Source organism: Vombatus ursinus, unplaced genomic scaffold, assembly GCF_900497805.2.
Source record: "Vombatus ursinus unplaced genomic scaffold, bare-nosed wombat genome assembly UNPS02014816.1, whole genome shotgun sequence".
Classification (NCBI taxonomy): domain Eukaryota; kingdom Metazoa; phylum Chordata; class Mammalia; order Diprotodontia; family Vombatidae; genus Vombatus; species Vombatus ursinus.
The window spans coordinates 18,726,287-18,745,403 of record NW_020954594.1 but is presented as its reverse complement, the minus strand read 5'-3'; the positions used below and the strand labels follow the sequence as shown (position 1 = coordinate 18,745,403).

General features: G+C 35.0%; 1 protein-coding gene across 1 annotated transcript in view; it reads right to left on the bottom strand.

Moving 5' to 3' along the window:
- The window catches only part of LRP1B (LDL receptor related protein 1B), a 2,189,733-nt gene that overhangs the window by 89,192 nt on the left and 2,081,424 nt on the right, over window positions 1-19,117 (bottom strand). The window contains exon 83 of the mRNA XM_027835590.1: window positions 12,531-12,695. Coding sequence (XP_027691391.1) covers window positions 12,531-12,695 — 165 coding nt within the window. The remainder of the gene's footprint in view (window positions 1-12,530; window positions 12,696-19,117) is intronic.

The window sequence follows — 19,117 nt, the reverse complement described above, 5'->3', positions numbered from 1 at the left end:
CGTTTCATTTTCTTTTGTGAAATATAGATACTTCTGGGCCCATTTTTATCTCAGAATATTTATCTATTGGATCTGAAAGTGGATTAGCTCACTACAAACTTTTGGTTGAGAATGGTTCACTGTCATTTTCCGAGGAGTTACATGATATTATTTATATGTTAATAAGGAGTTGAAGGGGTAGCTAGATGGTTGTAGAGTACTGGGCCAGGAGAGAGGAAGAATTCTCTTCCGGTGTTCAAATTCAGCCTCAGATACTTACTAGCTATGTGACCATGAGCAAGTCACTTAATTCTTGTTTCACTCAGTTTCCTCGTCTGTAAAATGACCTGTAGAAGAAAATGGCAAACCATTCCAGTATCTCTGCCAAGAAAACCTCAAATGGGGTCATGAAGAATTGACCGTGACTAAGAATGACTGAACAATAGCAACAACAAAATAAGCTGAATTCAAAAAGTGACTTAATAAATTGACCTTGTAATGCAGTCGTGGTATGATCCTGTTAGCTTGTCAGATGTCTTCAAATTTTTTTTATCTTATTTAAAATAAGCAGAAAATTTGGGAGCAGATTCTAACAATTAGTTTTAGTGCATTCATTTCAGAATTAAACAGTGAAACTTAAAAGTATGAAGAACATCTTTTTGAGCTCTTTTTGGGTAGTTGAATGATGACAAATTTATTTATACACACTTCTGTAGATCAAACAAAATTGAATTAGTTACAAAAATTAACTTCTTATGTAGGCAGCATTGAGGTATGTACCATCCAAATTCTTTTCATGAGAGGGATACATAATTTTGGGACATCATTTGTATGCTCCTCTGAAAGAGTTCATTTAAATTCATAACAACTTGTTATATCCATACAAATAACACTGTTCTTTTAGTTTAATTTGGTGCTGGTTAACTCAATTATTCACTATTATAAAATTTGATCTAGTAAGAAATGATTTTTTTTTAATCATAGAAACTGTTGAAACTGTTTACTCAGGTCAAATTTTCATGATCAAAGGTATTTACTTCTCAAAATCTATAAATCTGAATAAGGAGAGGCAGTATGAAGGGTGGAATGAACAATGGATGCATATTCAGAGGGTCTGGGTTCAAATCTACACTGTGATACTTATTACCCATGTGACCTTGGGCAAGTCACTTAACCTCTGGGACTCAGTTTTCTCAAATGTAAAATGAGGGGGTTGTCCTTACCAGTGCTAAATTGATTATCCCATGTCTGTCTTCTCTTCCTCTTACTTCTTAAATTTGATCTTGGTGTTCCTCCAATTTTGGATTCCCTCTTTTTCAGAAGACCCTCTTCCCCTGAGTCCCTGAGAGCAGCTACTCTGAGACTATGGAGAATAGAGTAACTTGAGGTGTAGAATTTAACTGTTTTACTTATCTGCTGCATACTTTGCATTGTGAAAAATCATGCTAAACTCTACAAGCTGGCAAAACCTATCTCTTTATCTAACTCAGAGTAATGCAAGTTCTTAATGCTTTCTTTGTGTTGGAGAGATTTATTTTGCCACTTTTATACTTAATATAATGTTTTCCAAGACTGAAACTGAGTCCTCGTTTAGACATAATTTCAGCAAGTTGACTACAGCTGTCGGGTCGTCTTAAGTAACTCAAAGATTACAGAGCTCTATTCAGTAAAGCCTGACACCAAAAAAAGGGAAAAAGAACTGTGAAGTTTATCTCATTCCTCCCTGGATTCTAGCTAATATATTCTGACATGTTTCAAATTATGGGTCAGAATCTATTTATACTTCTGGAAAGTTCATTATTCATTACTAGCCAGGGTTGTGATTGCTGAGAATTTGAAATGTTTTTATCTTCAACATGAATACCAGTCAGTCAATTCAGTCCTCAAATTATCCTAGAAAGGGTATACAGTTTTTGTCTAAAAATGAATGACAGTGTTTAAGAATTGCTCTGACCATAGGGCTTGCACATATTAAATGTTCAATAAATGTTTGCTGAATTGAATTGACCACAACTTCCAGCTGAACCAATGTGATCCGGTCCATCTACACAATGACACCACTGAATAATAATTTCAGGTTTCTGTTGTTCTCACTAACACATGGACAGACTTTCTGCAGATGATCAAGGTTTGCCAAAGTCATGATCAGATATTCCTAGAATGATCTTGCCGCCATTCACGCAGACTGCACAAGTAATATCAGACTCCCTGGAGTCATAAAGAAGTATAACAGTTTGGCAAGCCTTTTAAAAGTTTAGTTATGAATATTTCTTGCCATATTATTGTTACTTATGTATGCCATATGGCACTCTGGTACAATACAGTATTCTTAGCAATTGCATTCTTTTGTATTTGCATGCTATTGTGTTTTATCTAGAATCAGATTTTGCCTTTTCTTTGTATTTCCAGCACATAGTCAATGTGTAATAAATACTTGTTGACTGTTCTGACAGAGTAATGATATTCATTCAAGTTGAAGGGTTGCATATCACTTACCTGTTGACTAATATGTAACATTATGACCATTCTCTGAATTTTATTAATTGGGTACAACCAGAGGCAGCCATCATTTTATTATAAATTACTAAAGACTTGAACTTGAATAGAACCTGTATTTTAAATAGCTGCCTTGAGGCATACTGAAGATTTTTTTTTAATCTATCGTTAGCTTCTGAGATTCAGAAAAAGAACAACTTAGCTTCTATTTTGAAATGAATAATATAAAAGGTTATGATTAGTAACATGTGTATTCCAGACAGTTTAGCAGTTCAAATACCCACCCTAATGAATATCTATCACTGGCCACGTTTCAACTAAGGAGATGAACTTGAGGGGTTACTGAAACACACTCCTCAGCAATATATCTTTAATTTCACAAAAGAAATCAATAGCCTGTTGAAGGTATTGGTAAATGTGCTCTAACACTGCAGTGTCCATCTTGACAAAGAAATTTGTGGGATTTCTTAGGTAGGATATTTTGGGATCATCTTGGAACATGAAATTTATAATGGAGATCTCTAGTTGTGCTTTCTGACTGAGTCAAATGTGACATTTATTATAGCCCATGGCAAAGATTAAGCTGATTAGACTGCACTGCTAAACAATAATTAAAGTAATAACATCTAAAAATAAAATTGCTTAGCACATTGTAGTACTTAACATGTTTGCTGAATGAATGAATGAAGCAAAAGAGAGGAAGAAAAAAATTGAAAATAGAGTTGTCAGAACACATCCAGTTTTACAACTTCAATTTTTTCAATTCCTCCTCTCATATAGCCAATTAGTTGCCAGATCTTGTTATTTTTACCTCCACAACATCTCTCCCATCCATCCTCTTCAGTATCTGCATAACTACCAACCTAATTGTGGTCCTCATTACCTCTCACCTGGACTGTGCAATAGCCTCCTAACAGATCTCCTTGCTTCAAGCTAATCCTCTTGCCATTCCATCCTCCACACAGCTGCCAAAATGGTTTTCTTAAAGGTCAGATCTGACCATGTCACTCTCTATGGCCTCTATGATTAAATATATCTTCTTTTTGGCAGTTAAGGATAATGAACTTCAGTACTTAGCTACCCCCTACCTTTTCATCTGTTCCAAACATTACTCCCCATCTTGTATTCTAGAATAATGACTAACAGGCCTCCTTGCTGTTCTTCCCCAAAAATAGTCCACCTCCCACCTTCTGACTTTTGTACCATTTCCCCCATACTTAGAATGCAATTCCTTGTTTACTTCAAAATCCGTCTCAAACACTTCCTTATACTCAAAGCCTTCTGTGAGGCTTGTTCTGCAAGCCCCCTTTGCCATTACCTTCTGAGTATTTTATATATATTTACTTATATATGTATAGATAGTCTCCTCTGGTAGAATGTAATTAGAATATAACCTCCTTAAGGGAAGGGACTTTTATTTTTTGTCTTTATTCCTAGTGCCTAACACAATACCTATCACATTGTAAGTTCTTAACAAATGTGGGTTAGGGGCAGCTAGGTGACGCAGTGGATAGAGCACTGGCCCTGGATTCAGGAGGACCTGAGCTTAAATGTGGCCTCAGACACATAACACTTACTAGCTGTGTGACCCTGGGCATGTCACTTAACCCCATTGCCTAGCCAAAAACAAAACAAAACAAATGTGAGTCGGTTGACTGACTGAAACACAGGAAGTGTACCTTCTATGACATTTATGGATCAGTTTAGACATACCAACCCCTGCTCAGTCAGCTATGGGTGACAGATTCAAGGATATGTGGTTTGGATACAGATTCTGAAAAAGAAGAAAAAGGGTTCTCTTGAGAGTATATATATATATATATGTGTGTGTGTATATATATGTATGTATGTATATATACACACATAAACATATACATATACATATACATACACATACATACATACATACATACATACACACATATATATATATGTATGTATGTATGTATATTTTAAAGAAAGTCCAGGAAAGGCCCAATCACCTAAAAGGTGTTCTTGATTTTGTTTTTGCTGTTCAGTTGTTTTTCAGTCATGAAAACTCTGTGACCTCATTTGTGGTTTTCTTGGCAAATATGCTGGAGTGGTTTGCCATTTCTTTCTCCAGCTCATTTTACAGATAAGGAACTGAGGTAAATGGGGTTAAGTGACTTGTCCAGGGTCACATAGCTAGCAAGTATCTCAGATCAGATCTGATCTTGATTATTCATGTGATAATAATTGACCAGACTTTTACCATATTTAGAGGGTTCCTGGAAAATGTCTCGGTCATATTTGCCATTCTGGAGAAATGAGCAGCTAGATTCCTTTTGAAGTAAGGGAGAAGTGATATGGCACATCCCTTTTCCTGCCCCATAAATAAGCTATGCAAGATATGGTGAGATGCAGTCATTATCCATTCTCTTATCACAGACCCTAGAATAGATTTACAGGTTATGGGGTGACTGCTGAGGGGGAAGATAAGAAGAGGACTTAGATTCTACTTTATTTTACCAAGGAGAAGACTAACTTAAAATATAAGAATGGTGGGTTTTTTGTTCAGAGAGGGAGTACCAAATAAAGACTGATAAAGAAACATTTATCTGGAAAATTGAAACCACTGAAAACCAAAAAGAAGGTATGATACTTATCTTCTATTACTGGAAGGGCTATCATGTGGGAAAGTGGTGGCAGGGTAGGAGAGATGCAAAGAAGAAATTGTGGTTTGATTTACAGAAAACTTCCTAAACAACCAGAGCTATACAAAACTTGAATGGACTGCTTTGAGAAGTTGTTGTTTTGGGGTTTTAATTTTATTTTAATTTTCTTTTGCTAGAGGTTTTCAAGCCAAGTCTGGATGACCACTATCAAATATGTTGTAAAAGAGGAATTTTGTTGAGGTGTTGGGTAGGAGGTCTGCACAACTGTGATCCTGTGACTTCTAGGAGAGTACATTTAGAGAAATAAGAATTGAAAACCTCAAAGACAATATTGGGAATATACTGGACAGGATTAAAAAAATGGGGAGGAGGGGACTAAGAAACAATAAGGTCTCATTCTCCATAATAATTCAAGGCCTATTAGGCCTTGATAATATCTCTGTAAACATTTGAATTTTCCTTTTTCATATTTTGTGCCCTGATCTATCCCTGAAATTCTTAGTAGTACAACCCTTAAAAAAACAAAAAAACAAAAACTCAAGAAAGTTTGTATGTAATATCTAGGAAGTAGACAAGGTATAAAGTAAACGTCTGATATCTCTTTCCTAAGAGCAGCTAGGTGATACAGCAAATACAGTGCCTAGCTTGGAGTCAGGAAAACTCATCTTCCTGAATTCAAATTTGGCCTCAGATACTTACTAGCTGTGTGACCCTGTACAAGTCACTTACCCCTATTTGCCTCAGTCTCCTCATCTGTAAAATAAGTTGAAGAAGGAACTGGCAAACCACTCCAGTATCTCTGTCAAGAAAACTTCAAATGGGGTCATGAAGATTTGGACAAGACTGAAACAACTGAACAACAACGAATCTCCTTCCTAAAACTACATATCATTACGGTAACCCAATTCAAAGTATTGGTACAATTCATAGTAAGTCAGAAGGGGATATAAATGATCAGTTTTGTTAGGAAAAAAGGCAGTAAGTTGGAGGAAAGGAACATCATCCAGGAGACCCATCATATCAAAGTATCCATTACTATTTCTACGAACATAGACAAATCACAACTTCTGAACCTGTCTCTTCCTCAGTAACACTGATACTATCTATTTCACAATGTTGTTGTGAGAAAAAAGCTTAAAAAACTGTGATATACTGTATAAACATGAGTTATTATTATTACAGGTGATTGTAGATATAAGATGGAATTTGACTCTACTTGGGGTATTATCAATATATTGTAAAAATGTTTTCCCTACTTTTTTCTCACAAGACATTTCCAAAGTTCCAGAGGCCAATATGCATGTATTCTTCAACATTACAGGTATCAACAGGTTGAAATTGTTTGGAAGCTCTGCCTGAAGTGTACAGTATACCTCCTTCATTGAGAAGTTTCCATTCTGCCTTATTAAGGTATAAGGCAAAGTATAAAAACCAATTAAGGATAGAGGGGGCCAAAACTCAATACTAATAATAGAAATCAGTTTCTAAGAAGTTAATCATGTTATAATCTTCTGACTAAAGAAAGTTGTCAGATGATTTCCTTGGGCATTTTTTAAGTAACTGCAAATACATAAGGGAAAGCCACTGTCTTTGTATCTAGACAGACAGTCAGTGTATCAATTCACTTGAGAGCTAGAACTTTACTTTTTGTTTTAAGGGGGAAAAATGAAGAACTTTATCATTGAGACCCAAAATGAAGTAGAGGAAAGATCAATAGATTTGTATTCATGTGTTGTTTGTTGTTCAGTTGTTTTAGTTGTGTCTGACTCTTTGTGACCCCATTTGGGGTTTTCTTGGCAAAAATACTAGAGTAGTTTGTCATTTTCTTCTCATTTTACAGATAAGGAAACTGAAGCAAACGGAATTAAATGACTTCCTCAGGGTCACACAGATAGTAAGTGTCTGAGGACTGGTTTGAATTCATGAAGATGAGTCTTCTTGACTTCAGGCCTGGTGCTCTGTGCTCTGTTCCACTTAGCTGCCCTATACATATTTAAGTGACTTCAGCTCTATCATTTGGGTGACTATGGGCATATCACTTAATTTCTTTGACCCTCAGTTTCCACATTAGTAAAATGAAGTAAATAATATTTGTTCTATATAACTCACAGGATTCCTATTATGAAAGGTCTTTGTAAGGCCTTATATGAATAAAATTGTTATCAAAATTAAATTATAAAAGATATCCTCAAAATAGTTTAACATATCTACTGGCTATTTAATTGTACTAGTCCTAATAGCTGAATGTGGGGTTAAAAGACAAAGTCACAGGTTTTGTTCCTGTCTAGGTCAGTTATAATTGACCATGGCTTTGTGATTACATATAGCTAGTAAAGAAAGTTGGATTCTTAAAAAAATTCTAATAGAATATTTTCCTATAAAATATTCTTCCCTAATCAAGGACATTTGGATGCAAAGATGTTTTTTGTTGTTTTTATTTGCTTCCTGCTCATTGTACCTTACTTGGACCCCTAAGATGCTGTACATTCATACTGTAAAAAGGGCTATTTCCTCAAGAGCCATTATTTACCAGAAGTGACACTCATAGAAATGTCTCAGCTGGCAACACAAAGATAAGTGAAACACATTGCCATAGGCAATGGTTTGCTGATGTCTGTAGTTAAGAGAGAACAGCACAGTGTTTCTGCTTATAAGTATGTGTAAAACTGCAACAAGGAGAGAAACTTATTTGAAATAGGTCTCAGATTTGGCAAGATCCTTTAGAGTTCTACTCTGTAATTGAATTGTGTGCTTCTGGTAATTGTCAAGCTTGGAGGTGCACTCTATGAAATGAAATGATCTCATAAATTTGAGAAGGTAAGGTAGAGATGTAGGTTGGTATCCACTTAAAAAAAAAAAGAAACTTGGAAAATAGCCAGCCTGATATTTTCCTTAGATGTAAGTGGTTACTCACTTCATTTGATTAGGCAAATGAGAAGGGCTATAAATTTGACTAAATCTATTATTTAGTATGGCATACTGAAAAGAGTAGTGAGAGACCAAATGATTCAATTCAATGCCTCAGCTAGGTCTATAAACCAAAGTAATCAAAGAAAGACTATAAGGACTCATATATAAACTCATATATTTGTAATAGTTCTTTTGGTAGTAATAAAGAACTGGATACTAAAGGGATATGATTGACTAGGGAATGTCTATGATATATGGATATAATGCAATGGTATTGACAGTAAGCAAAGGTTTCATAGAAACCTTGGAACACTTGTGTGAACTGATGCAAGTCAAGTGAGCAGAACCAGGAGAACTATGGATATAATAAGAATCACTCTTCTTATGGAAATGAATGTTAAAAACTAAAAATAAATTAATAAAAAAAGAATCACTCTCTAAGACTATAAGTTATGGGCAAGCTGCCAGTCATTAAGAGCTCATCAAAATAAAAAGTGAAACAAATAATGAAATTGAAGAATGATCATTTATACAAACTTTCATTAAAATGTAAAAAGTAGCCAGATATGGTAGAAACAATATTAAATTTGGAGACAATATTCTGCCTTGCAACTTGACTCTTCTACTTGGCATCCCATTATCTCCCTGAGCTTCAGTTTCCTCATCTATAAAATGAGGAATTGGGTGGCAATTCAAGGGATTCTTAAGTTGAAGTCCATAAACCTTGAAGAACTATAATAACTGTATTTCAATATAATTTGTGTCCTTTGCAATCCCATTTATATTATTTTATCTATTTAAAAAGCATTTCAAGATGGGATCCATAGGCTTCACTAGACTGCCAAAGGGGTCAATGACACATCAAAAAATCTGAAGAACCCCTGGATTAGATGATCTTGAGGTACTCTTCCAGACCTAAATCCTATGACTCTAGTTTAGGGGAGTCCTATTTTTGGTGAAAATAGCTATCATTAACATTCTAGGGCTTACCTTACTTCAAGGGGTATTAGGAGAAATATCCTAGTCTTAGCTTTGAATGATGCCCAAGAAATGGCCTTCTCCCCTGACTTTTCTCCTTTATTCCCCAACTTGCCTTGAGGCATCTTATTCCAAAATGCAGTGCAACAGAAGTGGCAGCAGTAGCAGCATCATAGAGGAGTTTCCTTTCTTACCCTGCCTATGTTATAAGACTTCTTCCTGTAAAGGTATTTTATTGTTTCCCCCCTCGCCCTCTCCACTGTCATCTATTGTCATTCTCCTATCATACCTCTAGGATTCAGTTTTCATTGCTGTAACACACAACGGTGATGGAAGAACTGTTATGAGAGAGACCTTCTTTCAGTTGTCCTTTTCTTATCTTCTTTCCTTAATTCATTAACCAAGTATTGATTGTTTAATTACTGCATGCTCAATTGTACCAACACTTTGCCTGGTCAGTAATGTTACTTCTAACTCTTCCCTATCCTATGGATGTGGAAGAAGTGGATAGAGCGCTGGAAAGAATTGGGATAGAGTGAGGAAGAAGTGGATAGAGTCAGGAGGACCTGAGTTCACATCTAACCCTAGAGACTTACTAGCTGTGTGGCCCTGGGCAAGTCATTTAACACTGCTTGCCTCAGTTTCCTCATCTGTAAAATAAGCTAAAGAAGGAAATGACAAACAACTCCAGTATCTTTGGTATGGTCCATGGGGTCACAAAGCATCAGACATGATTGAACCACTGAGCAACAGCCACCTTAGGAACAGGGGCTAGGTTATGGGAGAACAGAAAAGCCTACCTCCTAGTTTCCCACCCTCAATTTAACAAGTCTTATTTTAATTCATTTGTCTTCTACTCTCATAGGCCTCTTTTGATGAGAATTTTTTAAAAAGAAAGCTCATGAAAAAACAAAACACTAGAAAATTAGAAATACATTGCAAATGTATTTTTGCTATTTGTACGGTTTGTAATGAGGTAATAGAAGCATTAAACCTTTCACTAGTTTCAAATTATTCTTGTCAAATGCCCAGTTTATTGTAAGCATCCTCCTAAGAAAGATTTATGAAATTGAACTACATGGACCCTTGTTGATGTTTTCAATATACTCAATTATTTCCCTTTGCTGCTTGCCATTGTATATGAAATTAGGTACGTATCTTTTGTGATAATTTATTGTTAATGGTAATTACTGCAAAACTAACACCTTGTATAGCAGGAAACTTTCATTCCTAAGAAATTTTAATTATGTCTCTCAGATGTGTGCTTTTAATTAACTGGTGACATTTTCTTTGTTCAATTATTATAGTTCTATACAACTGTCATAAACTTATAAATTTTAATTAAAGCTGCCCCAAACCCTAGTTATATAGTGTCCACATAGGAATTTGCCAAAAGGCTTAACTGTAAGTAAACCAACAATGAATAAATCCATAAATTGCCACTGGGATTTGTTTAACAAATTAACATTTGTGTGCAGATAATGAGGTTCTACAACCTATAATACAGAACAATGCTTTTATGAAATCACAATTTAAAAAGTGAAAAATGCTTTCCAAATGACTTAATTGCCTATCACATTATTATTAATTATTAGATGGTAGAAGAGTATAAAATACACATGCATCAACCTACCCCTAGTTGGTTTCCTTATATTCACTCATTTCTTTTATAATTTTCATGTGCCAAGGGATTTTAAGTACATTTCCAGAATATATTTATTCAACTCTGTAACTCAAAAGTTCTGAAACCCAGTTAAAATATGACATGGAAAATTGCTATAGGAATTAGGTAAGTTCTTTAGAGATTACAATTAAAGAAAGCAATTTAGGTGTTGCACTATACCATTCCCATATACCATTGCTCATAACAGATTCACATAACAGATAACCAAATCTCAAGCCATGGATTTAGAGATTGATTTCTCTCAATAAGTAAATTTATTCTAGGTCACAGTTACATGGTTAAACTTATGGGCATCATTTCTGATTGAGCATCATGGATTAACGGTTGCACTGGATGGACGCTGAGGTCCTTTCCAGTTTTAACTCAATCATTTTATGATTGGATTAGTAGTGTAATGGGGGAAAAAGTGGACTAGACTTGAAGTAAAGAGACCTGGGCCTCAGTTTCCTCAGCTATAAAATGAAGGTATTTGACTCAATGAGCTCTAAGAGTCATTCTAGCTCTAATTCTAGATTGCCAAGTAGTTAATATGATTTTAAAATTTGGAAAGCCAAAAAGGCTAAATTATTCCTCAAATTCTAATGATTTTGGTGGTAAAAAGAAAACTGATTGGCTATCTAGAGATTCTCTTATCACTCAACTTATATGAATAACTTGTAAATATGATCATGGTCTGAGGAAAATTACCTCCTTAGGGAAATAGTTAACCTCCTTAAAATAAAAAAAAATGTGGGTCCACTTCACTCTGCCTACATTACTTTGTCATAGTTTGTTAATTGCATATAAAATAAAGGACGACTGCAATCCAATTCAAGTAACAGATGTCTCTAACAGCATCATGAAACATACACAGTCCGTACTTTACCTAAAATTTACTCTGTGCTGAATAAAAACGTTTGTAATGGATTTTTTTTTCTATTTTACTGGTTCATTCAAACTCTAAACCTTCTTTTACTGAAGTATTAACCTTTATCAATTAATTATGGGTCAGCTAACATTACAGGAGAAACACACATTAGAATGTACTATTTGAAGCTTGTAGACTTTTTATGAAAAAAAATATACATGCCTATTTGGCCCTTTTGCTGAATTGTGCATTATAAGAAATAGAAGAAACTTTTATTTTTTACGTATGGGCCTGTGATTTCATTGAAATTTCCCAGTGAGGAACTTCCATCTACCAATACAGATTGGCCCTTTCTCTGCAAGGTATAATCTTGGAAGGCTGCATACATGTTATGTATGTTATGTAACTTGCCCAGGATTACAGGGTCAGTATTTGTTAAAGGCAAGTGTTGGATATAAGTTTTTCTGCCTTCAATGCCAGCTCTATGTTATGCTTTGTTGCCTCTCTTATAAGCAAAAAAGAAATTATAATTTACTATTCAATTATTTTTCCTTAGGCAATGCTTTTGGGAAACATGTATAATATTTAAAGTTTATCTATCTAATATAGATATATGTCGAGGATAACTTGGCATGCATTGATGTTCCAGTTCCCAGATGTGGAATTTGACATAGTATGTTAAACAGTAATTTCTTCACAATTCTGTATTAACGTAAAGATTATAATAGATTTCCTGATAAATTCTTAAGCTATTATCAGAGTATAGTTAAGTTATAATCATGATCAATTTTTAGTTTAATTTCATAATTATGTGATTTAAATTTCAACAGCCTGAAGTAGCAACCCAAGGCAATAAATTAAATTAATTTCAGTTGTCCAAATTAGAGATCATGTTTGGAATAATCTGTTCTTATAGCAGGGTCAAGAATTAATCCACTTCAATTATGTAACATTTTCTGTAGCTTTTCATTAATAGGAAAAAGATGAAGATAATATTTACCAAGAGCAGATGATATGCAAGTTCCTCCATTCTGACAGTAGTTGGTACAATGGTTGATTTCACATCTCTCTCCGGAATAACTGGGCCAACAATGACATCTTAGATCTCCCTTTTCATTTATAATGCATCTTCCTCCATTTTCACAAGTCAATTTACATGAATCATCTATTTAAAAAACACACATACAAATATATGATTCATGGAATGAGTGAAAACATCAGGTAATTTAAAAATTCCACAAATAGAACTTTAATTTTGTTTTGATTAATAATACTAAATTATTTGGCCACAAAACAAAAATGGAATGAAAGTTTTGTTTTTTTCTTTTTTTTTAAAATCAGAAAACTAAGTATTGTGGGTATTCAGGTAGACTACACTGATATTGAGCCTAGAGAAGAGAAGACACAGAGAGGACAGGATAGTTGTCTTTAAGTAATTGAAAGGCTGTCATGTGGAAGAAGGAATACATTTGTTTTATGACTTTAGAACTAGAACCACACGTTAAGAAATTCCAGGCATAACATTTTCAGTTCAATATATTAAAAAAGTGACCATTAGAGAAAAAAATAGAATTAATTGAATTATGAGATTATGAGTTCCTTGTCTTAAAAGGTATTCTAAGAAAGGCTGAAGGACTACTTGTAAGGGATTTTGTGAATGATTGCATGCTTTGGACAGGAATTTGGACTAAATGACTACTGAGGGCCCTTCCAAACCTAAGAACCTATAATTCTAAGAATAGTTATATATACCAAAGCTGTCACTTGATTTTTTCTGCTTTTGGTTGCTTTATATTGCAGCTCTATCATTTATTAAAATGTTAAGCAAAGAATATATGATGATTTTTCAAGATAAAAGGTTTTCTAACCTTGATAAATTATTCAAAAATAGGATAGACTATTTCATCAACAGCTAGCAACCTTAATAAAGGCAGAGAAAAATCAATAGAAAATGCTGTAATGACATATGACTATTTCAAGTATATTCAATGACTAATTTAATGAAAGAGAAGACATTTAAGGATTTTTTTTGGAGGCTAATTGCTTGTCATTCAGATCCATCTATTATAAAAGAAAAGTTAATAGAGTTATATAACAGGATAAGACTTATAGAAAGCAATACTGCCAATTGGCAAATCAGAACCTTAGACATGAAGTCAGGAGATCCTAGTGCAAAACCCACCTCATGCACTAATTAGCTCAGTTAACATGAGTAAGGCAATTAACTTTTCTGAACTTTGGTTTTCTCATTTGGAAAGTAAAGATAAGCATATTTCTTTCTCTGCTTCACCGGGATGTTAATAGGATGCTAGGATCAAAGAGCTAGAATTCGAATGGACCTCTAAAGTCAACTAGTTCAATCCCCTCAATTGTACAGAAAGAAAATTAAAGTGACTTCTCCAATGTCAAACAGGGAGGATGGAGGCATGTGCCTTAGAAACTTTAAAGTACTATAGAAACAAATACTATTATATCTGTTTTTGTTGTTCAGTCATTTCAGTCATGTCTGACTCTGTGACCCCATTTGGGGTTTTGTTGGCAAAGATACTGGAGTGATTTGCCATTTTCTTCTCCAGCTCATTTTACAGATTAGGAATTGAGGGAAACCGGGTTAAGTGAATTGCCTGGGGTTACACAGCTAGTAAGAATCTGAAGCTGGATTTGAACTCAGGTCTTCCTGATTCCAGGCCCAGTGCTCTACGTACTGCACCACCTAGCTGCCCTGTTATTATGTCTGTAATTAAAAACAAAAAACAAAAATACTAAGACTATTTTAAATTGCTTCAACATCCATGTTGACAATATAGTTTCAGGGAATTCTTTTACCTGTAACTGCAAAGTGAGTATGGTAAATTTACAGAGAGCATTGAACTTTGAGTCAGAATCAAACAGCCAACCAATAAGCATTTATTAAGAATGAACTGTGTGCCTGGCACATAGAGCTGGCTTTGAGTCCTGTGTGATCTCAGGCAAGTCCCTTAACTTTCTTAGATTCAATTTTATCATATGTAAAGGGAGGATAATAATATCTACTCTAGCACTAGTACAAATACCATTACATAGTTATTACATAGGGCACTTTAGATGAATAACCCTTATTTGAACTCCATCAACCCATGTGAGATAGATGGTTCAGATATTATCACCATTTTTACAAATGAGGAAAGTAAGATTCAGTGACTTATCCACAGTTAGTATACACCAGAAGTGTGATTTAAATCCAGGGCTTCCTGACCTCACGTCCAATGCTCTATCCTCAATGTCGTGCATCTTACAATATAGGATATGTTATGATGATAAAAAGAGATAATGAATGCTAAAAATTCTATCAAGTGTAGACTATCTTTTGTACATGGCCCCTTCTCTCCTCTGACTGTCACTACTTTGGTTAAGGCCCTTATCATCTCACACCTGGACTACTGCAATAGCCTGCTGGGCAGTCTCCCTGCTTTAAGTCTCCTCTCACTCCAGTCCATCTTTCACTCAAATATCAGTTTTCTAAAGCACAGATCTAACCATGTCATCTCCTTAACCGATCAAATTCAGTTGCTCCCAGTTACCTTCAGGATTAAATATAAAAGCCTCTGGCTTTTAAAGCTCCATAACCTGCCCTCTGTCATGATAATGAATCCTAAGGTCTGAAATAACTCTAGAAAGAAATTTATTGGGTCATTTGGCCAGAGGAGAAAGTTAGAAGAAGATGTAGCTCCTTGTCCACTCTCTGTGAGGTAGGTAGTTCAGACAAAGAAGGACATTTGCTTAATTGGCTTCAGGTAGGCAGAATTTAGTCTGGAGAGAAGGGCAGTTTGAGATGTACATCAATCTAATTTGGGGAACCCAAAACATAGCCTTTGGGTGGAACTTAAAACAGGAGCTTTGGGTGGTTCCAAAACAATACCTAAGTAGATTCAAAACAAGCACTGAGTGGGATCTAAATATTCCTTACAGCCATCTCAAAAGCTTTTTTAAGGTTAGCCTGACCTCTACAGTAAGCTTTTTGAGTCAGACAATTTTCTAGCCACATAAAGCAGGGTTCAAGCAATATTAATAAGTAATAAATAATAAAGTATTTTCCCCATAGCCTCTTTCTACCTTTACAGGTTTCCAGACTTATTCCCCTCAACATCCTCCAAGATTCAGTGACAATGGTCTCCTTGCTGTTTCTCCCACAAGACACTGCATCTCCTGACTCCAGGCATATTCTCTGGCTGTCCCCGGTTCCTGGAATGCTCTCCCTCCTCATTTTCCCCACCTGTCTTAACTTCAAGTCGCAGCTAAAATTCTTCCTTTCACAGGAAGCCTTTCTTGGTCCCCCTTACATCTAATGACTTCCCTCTGTTGATTATTTCCAATTTACCTGTATTTAACCTGTCTGTACATAGTTGTTTATATGTTGTCTGCTTCATTAGATTGTGATTGTCTTGAGAGCCAGAACTGTCTGTTGCTTTTTTTTTTGTATCCTGTGCACTTAGCACAGTGACTGTCACATTGTTGTTGTTGTTATTGTTGTTCAGTTGTGTCCCCCTCTTCATGACCCTGCAGACAGCATCACATCGACACTGTCCGTGGGATTATTTTGGTAAAGATACAGGAATGGTTCACCATTTTTTTTCTTTAGTGGATTAAGGCAAACAGAGGTTAAATTTTTTGCCCAGGGTCACATAGCTAGTCTGAGACCAGATTTGAACTCAAGTCTTCCTGGCTTTAGGTCCAGCACTCTATCCACTGAGTCACCTAGCTGTCTCTATACTGGCACATATTAGATGCTTGATAAATGTTTGTTACCTGACTGACTCAACACAAGCAAAGTATTAATGTTAGTAATAATTCAAACTATTCAAGAATATATTGGCAGAAAACTGGAAATCCTAGCCATTCTGATTATGTCATTGAGCAGAGTCACAATTTTGAGCAATTTGCATTCAGTTTGACTCAAGAAAATTAGTTGGACCTATTCTCTAAATTGTGCCGCTACCAGGGTTGTAGCCATGAACTATAATGCTTTCTCTAAAGGAAGTTGATATAATCTGATGGAAAACAAAAAAAGCATTTAGTAGAAAACCAGTAGCTGATGTCTTCTGCTAAAGTCAGTTCTATACATACGTGTAGAATTCAATGTCCTTGAATAATCAGTTTTGATTCTTATTCATTACTACATATATATATATACATATATATATATGCATGACAGAGGCATTATAAATAAAGGTACATATTAATGATTTTTGTTGAATCGAATTATTTAATTAATTGATGCTACTCAACTCACGGAAAGGCTATTTCTAGCATCACAATGGAAGATGGTTTTGAGAACTGGAAACAACTGTCTATCAGATCATCCTGCTACATAGGTAGACTGTGGTAACTGGTAAGACCAGAGATCATATTCAGGATACTTAGAATTGTTTTTTTGTTGGTTTTATAGACCAAGATTCTTTACAAATATCTGCTCATATCATTCATCACCAAAGAGGAATGCCAAATGTCTTGTTAGGTAGACATGTTAAGGTTTTTTTTTTGGTCTTTTTTCATAATGAACAAATTTGTGATGAGTATTTCGTCTCTTTACCTAACCTCCACCATCTAACTCACAAGGAGAATAAAACCAACTAAGAACCATATTCTGCTAGGTAATTCACAAAGACGGAGAAATCCACTGAAGCAGTAATGTATTAATATTGTAAGAGTTAATATTCATCACATATTTCTAACTCACCTAGTAAAAAATTATCTAATTTGCAATAACTACTTAGGGATGTTTAAAAGGGAAACATTTTAGAACTAGGTTATTATTATCCATATTGGTATTATAATTAAGGAAGCATTCATATTTAGCTGCTGTTTAAGTGATATTGAACTATACTGAAATTTAAAATTTTTACATGTTGATACATGTGCTTTTCCATGATATGTAACACTAAGCCACTGTCTGATGAAATGAAAGTGGTATTATATTCATCTGCAAACTGCAGTAATACTCCTATGATGAAAAAACAAGGCTGCTTTTGTCAATAACCAAATTACCCCCAAAGATCAGCTCTAGCAATTATAATCAACTCTAGGAGAGAACAGATGAACATTTTTCTAAGAATGAGTAAGATTTGAAATTCAAATTTCTTCCATGAGGATTAGGAATATTCAATGGGCTAATCAGTTAACAATAGCAACTAGAGAAAGGTAGGTGATTATAATGAGCTGTAAAACTTGGCTATATAAAATGTTAATGATAGAAAAATTAATTTCTATTGACCTGTGCCATCAATAATCCTAAAATTCACATACTTTGATTTTAAATTCAATATGTCCAAGCTCTGTCTCTTATAAAAATCACATGGATAGAAGACCATTCAACTCATTGAAGTTTGTTAAATTTAGTATTTTCTTTAATGGCAAGCACAAGCTTTTAGGCTTCTGAGATGGAGTGTTTTGGCCATTCTATCAATTAGGAAAGTTGTTTTAAATCATTCATTCTATTAATCTGACATTTGGACATTCTAACTCCTCAGCCTCAACTGTGAGAACTTGAAAACTGAGTGTGTGTGTGTGTATGTGTGTGTGTGTGTGTGTGTAGGGAGGGAGATAAATGTTTCTCCTTTTTGCCTATTTCATAGAGACAGAAAGAGCTTACTTTGGCAGAGGTAATAATGGGCAAGCTCAGGGACACAGTGGATGGTGCGCTGGGCCTGGGGTCAAGAAGATTCTTCTTCCTGAGTTCAAATCTCAGACACTTACTAGCTATGTGACCCTGGGCAAGTGACTTAATCCTGTTTGCCTCAGTTTCCTCATTTGTAAAATGAGCTGGAGAAGGGAATGACAAACCACTACAGTATCTTTGCCAAGAAAACCCCAAGTGGGATCATGAAAAGTCAGCCACAACTGAAATGACTGAACAACAAATAGAATGAATATGCCTAACATTAAGAATCATTATCATTATCATTAAGGGCAATCATTTATTAAATAGCTCTAGCTATGTCTGATAAAATCTATATGCAAATATAATTTTGGTAAGCCACAATCATATTTTCAATGCTGCACAGAAACTTGCTTTTGAATACAGCTATAGTGGATGCTTTCAAGAAGTAAAAAAAAAAAATTACTTTCACAATGTAACTAATGATGCTTTATGTTAATATTTTCCTAAATTTGGTCTTTTCTAAAGTGGCTAGAATTTGAAGTGGCATGAAGCAATGATGATCATTTATACTGATATTCCTTGTTCCACAGGATACTAAACTTCTTGCTTGACTAAGGGCAAATCTTGGCATCCCTTTAAGAATTTTTGGGGAATTGCCAGGCCTTCTATTAATGTGGAAGTATAACTACATGTACCACTAAACTAGAGGCCTTGGGAATCCCTGAATAACTCATTGAGGTCTCTTCTAACACTGATGTCTTGTGATCTCCATCTATTGGTCATCCAGCTTCTGTTTGAAGACACCCAATGAGAAGGAAATCACTACTTTCCAAGGCATACCATTTATCTTTTAGAGAGCTAAAACTGTTAGGCAATTTCCCTTAGATTAAACCTAAAACTATCCACTTTCCCTATTGCTCTTAGTTCTACCCTCGGGTCAAGCAGACCAA